This window comes from Sycon ciliatum, chromosome 4 (genome assembly GCF_964019385.1).
Source record: "Sycon ciliatum chromosome 4, ocSycCili1.1, whole genome shotgun sequence".
NCBI classification, from domain to species: Eukaryota; Metazoa; Porifera; class Calcarea; order Leucosolenida; family Sycettidae; genus Sycon; species Sycon ciliatum.
This window is the reverse complement of record NC_088646.1, coordinates 19,458,002-19,468,476: the sequence shown is the minus strand read 5'-3', so window position 1 is coordinate 19,468,476 and position 10,475 is coordinate 19,458,002. Positions and strand designations below refer to the sequence as shown.

The window sequence follows — 10,475 nt, the reverse complement described above, 5'->3', positions numbered from 1 at the left end:
TAGTTCTGAAGAAATCCTTGAAGCCATACAGAAGAACTGTGCAAGCATCCGGCATGCTAGCCGGGAGCGGGCAGGAAAGGAAAGCGGAAAAAAACACTGCAATCTCAAGGGGGCAATGATCCCATATGAGGGGATGCGTAAAAGCCAGCAGGAGGTTCTCTGAAGTCGGTGTCAATTCTAGAAGCAGAAATAAGTACAGGCCTCCTTGAAGTGAGCATTCGGTTGAATGATGTAAGGCAGTAGTGCACGCAGGTATTGCAGCAAGCAGCTCCACAGTAGATATCACCTACACTAGTCTTGTACGTGTAGGCACGGCTTCACACCTAGAAGTCCACTTTGCCCAACTACTGTAAATATACAAAATTTCGGCGCTGCAAAATTTCGGCACTTCACGATTTTTGACATTTCGGCGGTGATTTATTTTCGGCGTGGGGTAGAGGGCATGGTATAGTGCGACAGATGCGGTGAAAAATTTCATCGGCGTTTTGGGTCGGTGCCGAATATAGCCGAAATTAAATAGCTGCCGAAAATTTGTATATTTACAGTAGTTCCTTTGTTACATGATTGTGTACAAAGTAGATTCACAAATGTCGTTCACTTGACTTTGCCTTTCTCTTCAACAAACAGGACTCGTTTATTCACTGCAGGCAGGGAAGAAATGACACACACACATACACACACATACACACACATACACACACACACACACAAACACACACACACCACACACCACAAACACACACACACACACACACACACACACACACACAAACACACACAATAGTCTACAGGCCCAGAGAAAGAAGCGTGTGTTGACAATAAATCGCAAAACAAGGATCCAATTCTGAGACTAATGATTACATGTACAGAACTTTGCTTTTTATGAAGATATACTGGTACAATAGCGCAGCGCCCCCCAAGAACGCTGCTTCCACAGGATTACCCTGGGATGGTCTTATTTTTCAGCAATCTGGCTGCGTTCTTATAGTACGTTCTTAGAAGCAATTCGTACTCGATCACATGTATCCCAAGCGTTGCCAGAAACCAACACCACCGTTCTTAGCATATCAGGCTGGACGTTCTTGGGCTCCAAGTTCTTCGCCGCGCGACTACTGTACAGGTATTTGTGCCTCCGTGGCGAACGTATGGCCAGACTCTCCATAGAAGATGAAGAGAGTCGTCGAATGGTGCTGAAAGCACTTTTGCTATTCAGCCAGTAGGTCATGCAGTGTGACCGCAGTCTAAATGTAAGACCTGTAATGAAGCCACAGGCTCCTTGAACAATTTTTCTCGTGGGTATTGATCGTGAGGTACACGTACTACGATACTATTGTCATGTGATACTGTCTCTAAGCAGTAGTTTCACACTACACATGCTACTGTAGTACTTCATATACGTGTGTGTGTGTGTGTGTGTGTGTGTGTGTGTGTGTGTGTGTGTGTGTGTGTGTGTGTGTGTGTGTGCGTGCGTGCGTGTGTGTGTGTGTGTGTGTGTGTGTGTGTGTGTGTGTGTAGGGAACTACCGCTGTTTCGCCAGACCGTCTGACAGATCACGACACAAATGCCACCGTAGTACGCATCGCCCGACTGCAGCAACACGATTGACATTTGAATGGTCCTGCCCCGACTGTGGCCGCCGTTTTCGCCGCGGGAGCGACCTCACCCGACACAGATGCCGGCGGCCTCCCTCCTCCCCGGTTCTCTCTTAAGGAGAGCCACGTGGCCCTTGTGGCAGTGCTGAACAGGAACAGGAACAGGTGTGTGTGTGTGCGTGTGTGTGTCTGAACCTGCCTACTCGACGGCATTTGTACGTGGTATGTGTTCTCACCACGGTTTTGTATGGCTCAGAGTGTTGGACCCCATTGAAGTCGGATTTGGACAAGCTGGACAGGTTCCATCACGCCAACCTACGGTGAATCCTTGGCATTTCGCGCGGCCGCCAGTGGGAGCAACAGATCACATCGGAGCAACTACGCGCACAGTGGGGTGACCCTACTCCACTGTCGTGCATGGTACAGAGAAGATGCTTGGAGTGGCTTGGGCACCTAGCTCGGCTTGATGACAATCGGTTACCCAAGCAGTTGCTCTTCGCTCATCTCCAACGAACCCGCCCGTTTTGCGGCCTCCGACATCGCTGGAAGGACGCTGTCCGGGCTGATCTGACTGTGGCCGGTGTGCACAATTGGTTCGAATCGGCCAACGATCGCGGAGAGTGGCGTGATATTGTGTCGGCAGCAGCGGGGGTGAAGGAGCCTGCCCCGAAGACGATTGTGTGCCACGTTTGCGACCGCCTGTTTCGTCGTCGCGCTGACATGGCCCGGCACAAGAGCACAGCAGTCCGACAGCTCCCCGTACCACAACAGCCTGGGTCAGTGCAGTGTCCTGCCTGCAGTAGATGGCTCCGGAGCAGGGGTGGGCTTGCAGCGCATAAGTGTCAAGAGAGTGACGACTGTGACGACCGACCGCCTAGTGATGCTCATCCTGTTGCCGAGGTCCCGGTATGTACAGCCTGCCAGCGTACTTTTAAGTCTACTGCTGGCCTCAAGCGCCATCGCTGTGGACCCCGCCCTACAGTGACTGATCGCCAGCACTTCGAACATCATTGCCGAGTCTGCAATCGACGCCAGTTTCGGAGGCGACAGGACCTGGAGCGCCAAATGAAGCACTGCCTACCTCTCCCCTAACCTCTCTGACAGTACCTCCCTTCGGGGAGCGGCGTGGCCATTTCTTGGCAGCTGTCAATAGTAGTACAGTCGTCCCTCTCTAATCCGGCACCTTTTGCTAAGGCGTTTTCTGCTGGATTAACGAGGGTGCTGGATTAAGAAATCCTGCCCTCTGACCCGGCCCTACCCAATTGCATGCATGTATCATACGTCAAAACGCAGGGTTTTTCCGTGTCGACCCAAGTATTTGGTGCACGGCTTTATATTCTCAACTGTTCTCCAGGAATATACACAGTGATAAAGTAAAACAGAGAACATGTTCACATGTACTCACGCACCTGATAATTGGCAGGACACTACTATTGAGTTAGCAGTGATCTAGCCAAAGCCGGCTGAGCCGGCATTCTAATGCCGGCTGGGAGGGCAACCTGCCTGCTGAGACAGCTCCAAGGGTAATTTTGGCCGGCTGCAGTCACCCCCATGTAGACTGTAGTGCGTCGAGATGGTGGAGTACAACCCATATCCGTAGGCATAGGTATGTACAGTACAGTACATAGCACTGGCTACTCAGGCTCAGTGCTAGCTCTTCACTCAAGCTCAAATGCACTTGAGTATGCACTTGAGTACGTCAGTAAAATGTAACAGGTTGGGTCATGGTTCGCTGCTTCTGGTGGTGTACACGGCTGTGGCTAGGCTGGGTCTTGTCAGATGACCAATGTACACTGCATGCAGACATGACCTTGGCGAACACATGATCCAATGCTCATGTAGCTGCTTGCTTCCTTTTTCATATTTACCTATAATCACATTGTCACAACTGCCTGATGAATGCCAATAATTGGACGAAGCGAAAGGAGATGCAAGCTGCAATGAAAGATTTGTAGTGGTGTGTGTGTGTGTGTGTCTGTGTGGATACGTGACTGATGGGGGGGGGGGGGTCTGGGGGCGCAGCCCAGAACGATGCATTTTAACTAGAACGTTGGCCGGCTGGCATAAAATCCTGGCTAGACCTCTGAGTTAGGGTTCGGAAAAGTCCTAACAACCAACCGAACTGAACTCTCCCGCGCGAGGTTATTACTCAGGTAGAGTACAGTTGTCAACTGAACTGAACTCTGAAGTGGCCCCGCGCGCGCGGCACTGACCAGACTGGCCTAGCCTGGCCTGGCAAGGAGTGCACCTGTACGATACGCGATTTACGACTGCCGGATTATGAAATCAAACTACGTGCAGTTTGAGTGATTTGTTTCAAAAAGTCACTGCCGGAGGCGGAATTCAAGTGCCGGATTAAGATGTAGGAATTGAACGAAAAAAATCGGTTTCGTCAGAAAGTGCGCCGATTGGCAAGGGTTCCGGATAAACAAGTGCCGGATTAGAGAGGGACGACTGTAGTAGTACCGTAAAGTACCGTTGATCTGCCCCCACGCCATGTCGCTTCCCAGCTGGGTTTTGGGCAGGGGGGCGGGAATTAGGTCAAGGTTGTCAAGTGCAGTACGATGTACAACAACGTAGAAGTTCAGACTCGATGTGCTGGATTGTGCACATTTTCATCCTGGATTGGCAAATTTTGTGTACAGCAGTGCATGCGTCGGTTCAACATCGTATTTTCGTTGTATACGCTGAAGTCGCTTCACAGGTAGAAAATCGACAGGGGGCGGGAATTAGAGAGGGGGCGGATCAACGGTACTTTACGGTAGTAGTGTGTGCGTGTGTGTGTGTGTGTGTGTGTGTGTGTGTGTGTGTATGTGTGTGTGTGTGTGTGTGTGTGTGTGTGTGTGTGTGTGTGTGTGTGTGTGTGTGTGTGTGTGTGTGTGTGTGTGTGTGTGTGTGTGTGTGTGTGTGTGCATGTTACAGCAAAAATGTATGAGAGACAGGTGAGGCAGAAATCTTCAGAAGTACTAGTAGTAGTAGTGCAAGGCGAAGAAGAAAGCAAACTTACCAACAGGATCATATCGTAACATTTTTATTCTGTGATCTACCGTGGCAGGTTTTCGGAAAGGTCTGAGCACTCCCGTCCCAGCCATACTGATTAATTTGACAAGTGTGGATCTGTCAAAGCATTCCACAGCAAAATGTTAGTGCACTGGCAGGGTTAAAATCATAAAGGTAAATTTGCTTGGCGACCTTACTTTTTGGCCATTTTCAAAGGACAGCTGAGCCTGGGAAGGCGGTGATTAGGCTAAGTTCCCCGCCACTGGCAAGCTCTCTGATGTATCCCAGATATTTAGAATCAATAGTAAGCTAGCCTTCGTCTTCCAAAATTAATGACTTGCTTCAACATTTTTTTTTCAAAGTATATTTTGTGCTCATGTATTATTATACAATGTAAAATGTGATGGTACGGTACGCGGTACGCTGTGAAAACGCTGCTTGACACTTTTCACGTATTTTTGGCAATCTTTGGCTTGTCACCACAGAAACGAGGTTTTTTGACCATGGCTGTGACGTAATCGTACACGTCTGCAAATATTTCTTGGTTCAAGATTTCCATTCTTTGCTTCATTGTTTTTGCATAATTCTTATCAGCATAGTTGTAGTATTCAAGAAACGGTTTGTTTGCAAACAGCTACACTGTAGGTCACAATTTGTAAGCCATGGCATCGCTCTGGCTAGCCAAGAGCGGAGGAATAGTAGCTGTTCTTCTCAGCCTCTCCGTGTGTGCCAATGGCCTATCTTTTTACCTGACTCCTGGCGAAAAGCGTTGTCTGAAGGAAGAAGTACATAAGCAACAGATGGTTGTTGGACAGTATTCGATTTCGGACGGAGAGCCAGCCGTGTCTATTCTGGTCAGTGCTAGAGTGTTACTGAAAAGGCTGTGTTCGGACCTACTAGACGGTATATCACCTTATTCCGCGCTCTGGTGTTGTTTGGATTTTTGCTACCTTCATTAGGCCACTGATCAAGCTGGTCACACACTTTTCAGCAAGGAAAATGCCAAACAGGGAAAGTTTGCCTTCACGGAAGATGAGTTTGAGGTTGTTGACATCTGCTTCAAGTCTCACACTAATGCAGTCGGTACGTGGAACCGTGAATAACAGGGTGGCAAAATCTCTAATAAATAGCTTGCAATGTTCATTGGAGAGTTAGTTTGACCCATGTATTGTTATAAAGTGAGCAGAAAATGATGGCCTATGTGCATAGACGAGAGCTGCATACTGGCTTACGTGCTGAGCTGTTGAGCATGTCAGTACTCATTATCATACCGATGGAGCCTGTTGGCGAAGTGGGTATCCACGTCCTGTGCTGTCAGTATACTGGTGCACTTGCTCTGTTTTACTGATCCGTCGCCATGTTTGAGTACATGTAATACACTGGCTGAGTTTTTCTACTGTAAAATCGTCAGGATTATGTGCCCGCTCTAATGTGTACGAAATAGTCATGGTAAATCGGACCTAAATCCACACGACACTATCTGTAAATAAATTCACAGGACTCCGTGTTCTTGCAGAATGTTGTCATTATGTGTGAGCATTCAGAGTACTTAGCATTGAAGAGTACTTGGGGCAAACATTGAACTTGTGCAAGAGTATATAGAGATTTATGGTATGCGTAGAACTTTTTGTGTTACTTTTCTGATTTGTAACCCAGTCTTCATTCGAAGACGACAAACACTCACTTCAGGGTGATCTACTTCCATGGATCGCCTGCTCTTGGATGCCACTTTTGGCCACCTCCACGGGATTAGCTATGTTATAATTATGTCTGCTGTGTACACTGGTGGGCTAAATATGATGTCGTCTACGAATTGTACTGTGGATCATGGCATTTCTTACAAGCTATTGATAATTATGATGATACGTGATGGCCTAGCTGTTAGATATATTGTGCCGTGATACGTTTTATGTACTTCATGGTACTCAATTTTTCTCCTTTTCTGACAACAGCAAGTCATATCAAGACTTCCCGGGAAGTAAAGCTTACCCTGAAGCATGGTGCGGAAGCCCGGAACTATGACCAGGTGAGAAAGAGACAACAGGCGCTGCTAAACATGACTACAGTGTATGATGTTCTTCTGATGATTGTGTGGACAAGGTAGCATCGCTAGTCACATAGTCCTCATAGCCCGCCCAGTGTTTCTCTTATGCAAGAATGTCACGTAAACTATTCCCTTTATTGATCATGCAAATACCGGTACTACAACGGTTTCTTGAGATGTATTCTGTAGGCTGCCCTCTCACCAACAGTTCTGCTTCGCAGTTTTATCAACGTGACTGGTGGTAACATACAATGAAGTGTTGGAAATAATCAGTTGTTTATGGGCCGCTGAAATCCTGAAAGTACTGTGGCTTGTTAGGGGCTGCTGCCCCCTCGACCCCCAGCCAGGAGACACCCCCCGGACCCCCGTTCAGATATTTGCCCCACATAAGTGGCAGCCCTGATATACTATCATATTGTGGAAGCATTATCGCAGATGTGGCTTTCTGCAGAATACTGCATAGGCTATAGTTTGCCTGCTGTTTTTTTTTCTGCTAAATAGAAACTAAGCACCGTGAATCTGCCACAATAGGCACTGTGCAGCTCTAGACCTGCGATCACTGGCTTGTGCTTTGGCGTAGCTTATTATCCAAGTTTCAGTGAGCACAAACTCTTTTCAATATGTATTCTTGTCGTGTTTATTGTACTTGTCTATTGCTTTTTAGATTGCCAAAGCAGAAAAGTTAAAGCCACTTGAATTGGAGCTCCGCCGACTGGAGGACTTGGCACAGGAAGTTGTCAATGACTTCCAGTACATGCGTGAACGTGAAAAGGAAATGAGAGATACCAATGGTAAGGTTTCGAGCAAGGCCATGTGTGTGTGTGTGTGTGCGCGCGCATGTGCGCATGTGCATGTGTGTGTGTGCGTACGTGTGTGCATGTGTGTGTGTGCGTGGATCTGAGTCCTATACTTGAATTTTGCGGTGGAGTCTCAGGAATCCCACACTTTCTCATGTGCATTGTACAGTCGTTCTATAGGGGCTTTAGTGCCAGCCTGCACCTGTTTCATTGTTGCTGTTGCCTTGAACGTTTTGATAAAAAGTTAACACCTCCCATGGTACTGGAATTGGTGCTGCGGTATTCCTCACAGCGGTTGTGCAAACTCAGAAGAATGATTTATTGTTACGTTTCAGATGTGTATCTAGTAATAGTGTGCTACATGTAGGACATTCTAGCTTTGAGACGGTTTGTTCGTACCAAGCTCTGTTGGCACGAACAGTCGGTGTTCTTTTCTCTGTGCGTTTACAGAGTCTACCAACTCCCGTGTGTTCTGGTTCAGCATCTTCTCCATTGGCTGCTTGGTCACGCTGGCCACGTGGCAGGTGTTTTATCTGCGCGATTATTTCAAGAAACAGAAGCTGATCTAGATAACCACGTCTAACTTTTTTTTTCAAGTTCTGTGCTTGTTCTGTGGGTGGTGCAAAGACGCGCCATGCTGCGTGTCTGATAAGATAACAATGCTACGATTCATGTATTCTTTCGGTTTTTTTATAAAGCTTCCTCGCTACAATGATTTGTGTACAGTATGTATGTGATTGGAGCATTATTCGGTCTGGCTGGACTGCGCATTGTACATAATTGCTGATGATGACTAAACAGAGCGACAATACTAATTATTATTCGCTTGTAAGTCGGGCCCTTTTCCTGCTACATCCAAGTTGCTGTTCTGGGGAGTCGCGCAAACTCCTTGTTGTGGACCATGGTACTACTTTGCTAAGGTATCATGCATTTTCAACACAACTCCAAGGTGGCTTTGCATGTATCTTCAGTTTTGTAGAAGATGAAGGAACAAAGAGGAGTGACGTAGTTGCGTAAACATGACTGATTGTGCTGGAGTGCCCAAAGGATGACATGGCTCTGTCCTGCATATTTTGACATGATTGGTACTATAACATTTATATAAAGTGGCTCGATGCATAGCGTCCCACCTACTTGAATAGAATCAGGGAGTAGTAAAATGTTACTAGGAGTACATGTACAAGTAGTAAAATGTTACTACTCCCTGCCTAAGTGGTGTGTTATATAGGGCTGGCCTATTTTCTCTTGCAGAAACATAGTGTCATACACAGAAATAAAGGCAAACAGATATGTACAGAGACAATTGCAAGTAGAGACTTACAGTATAACAATATAAAGACAAGCGTAGATGTACAACACATAGCAAACAAGCAACACACTCGCCTAGAACAACATCCGCTTCAGCATATGAACAAGCAGCAGGGAAACGTAACAGCACTAGCAACAAGGGTCAACAAACATGCACATGAACAACTGTAACGGTCAATGGTATGTACAATAGAGTAGCACAGTAAATAAAACTAAATATCGGTACAAGTTTCAAGAACTTTGAAGTACAATGCTTTTGCAATGAAGTAATAAACACACCTAGTGATGAGATGAGGATTTTTGGTGCAGGGGGGATAAAAAAAAAGTTGACCACCCACAATGCTGTACGAAGATCGAGACACTCTAAAAAGCGTAGGTCTGTGGTTCTATTAAAACTGTTGTCAACCTAGAAATTATTGCTACGCCGTCCATCGGACTTCTATCATACGTGCTATGTACCTGCACTGCTGGTTGTTTTCAAGTCACAGGACTTCTTACTTTCATGACTCCACCGCTTCTGTCTCCACTCGCTTTCTGCTTGCCGGTCAGCACTGGTCATCAACGACGCCCAGGGATCCTCGACCATGCTGTGGTTGAAGTAGCCGGAGGCAGGCTGGCCAGCGTTAAAGCCACCTGAGTGGCCTCCTCTGCCTCTGCCTCCGCCTGATCCTCTACCACCACGCCGCCATGAGCCCATTTCCTGTGACGCACAGTGGAACAAGCAGTGATACACGACGTATTGTACGAACACGAGGGATGCAATTAGTGTGCTAAGACCCATAGCACCCTAACATGAATCACAATTCTTGACACAATCCGCACCCAGTCCCCACACAAGTACCGACATTATCATGTTGTCTGATGATTGCACAGTTGTGCTGTGAGTTACAACCACAGAGCCATTCTCTCCACTGTTTGACTGTGTTGTATGAACAAATGTCAAACAAGTTAGACTGAGCTAGGACATGTACTCTGTCCGTTCAGCCAGGCTAGCTTTAGCCTAAGCACATGCACATCTAGGCAGGAAGAATACACACACGCACACACCATGTACCCCCCCTCCCCCCCCCCCCCCCCCACACACACACATGCACACACACATATCCTGCACTAGGCTCTCCCCAGAGTCCCCACACGTTACTAATCCTACATGCAAGAGTTCATAACTCTTGCAACATGTCGTAAAGTATTCGGATGACTGACCGGTCTATGTGAAACACTCTGGTTTGGCATTCTTTGTGGTGATTGAAATGGAGGCCGATTGGGACGTGGTTGATGGTAGCTAGGTCTTGGTCTCCATTGGTTCTGGAAATCTGGATTCCGTTGCCCAAATTGTTGTCTTGGGGGAAAACCTTGAGGGGGAGGAGGGTGCCTTGGTCCAAAGTGGCCTTGGCCAGGTGGTACAAATCTTGGAGGAAATCTTGGAGGAGGAATAAAATCGGGTCTCCCACCTCCCCAAGGAGGACGCTGTGGATTCATTCTATCAACTACTCTCCAAGGTATCAGGGCAATTATTTCTATTCTTTCTGTCCAAAAGAAGAGAACGATACCTGAACAGGCAAGATACGAAAATTATTTGAAAATTCAGCTCTGCATTTTCATTCACAGAAACATTTTTTGACACGCGTACGCATACTTATTGTACAAGTTTAGGGACTTCCCCATAACATGCGCGCAGGTCGTGTTCGCCACACGTTCCCATGCCAATAAAGATGGCACATCAAAATATGAAAT

General features: G+C 47.1%; 1 protein-coding gene and 2 long non-coding RNA genes across 3 annotated transcripts; 1 reads left to right on the top strand and 2 right to left on the bottom strand.

Moving 5' to 3' along the window:
- LOC135814869 (uncharacterized) lies at positions 1-4,963 on the bottom strand. Its single transcript, XR_010553228.1, has 3 exons — positions 4,790-4,963; positions 4,600-4,709; positions 1-641 (listed from the first exon to the last, which is right to left on the bottom strand). It is a non-coding gene; the product is annotated as an uncharacterized LOC135814869 (long non-coding RNA).
- Positions 4,964-5,164: 201 nt separating this feature from the next.
- On the top strand, positions 5,165-8,285 carry LOC135814867 (transmembrane emp24 domain-containing protein 10-like). The gene is made up of 5 exons (XM_065328062.1): positions 5,165-5,446; positions 5,552-5,675; positions 6,545-6,618; positions 7,301-7,427; positions 7,884-8,285. The coding sequence occupies exons 1-5, from the start codon at positions 5,255-5,257 to the stop codon at positions 8,000-8,002; spliced, it is 636 nt and encodes a 211-aa protein (XP_065184134.1). The 5' UTR covers positions 5,165-5,254; the 3' UTR covers positions 8,003-8,285.
- LOC135814868 (uncharacterized) lies at positions 8,004-10,335 on the bottom strand. Its single transcript, XR_010553227.1, has 2 exons — positions 9,945-10,335; positions 8,004-9,441 (listed from the first exon to the last, which is right to left on the bottom strand). It is a non-coding gene; the product is annotated as an uncharacterized LOC135814868 (long non-coding RNA).
- Positions 10,336-10,475: the final 140 nt, after the last annotated feature.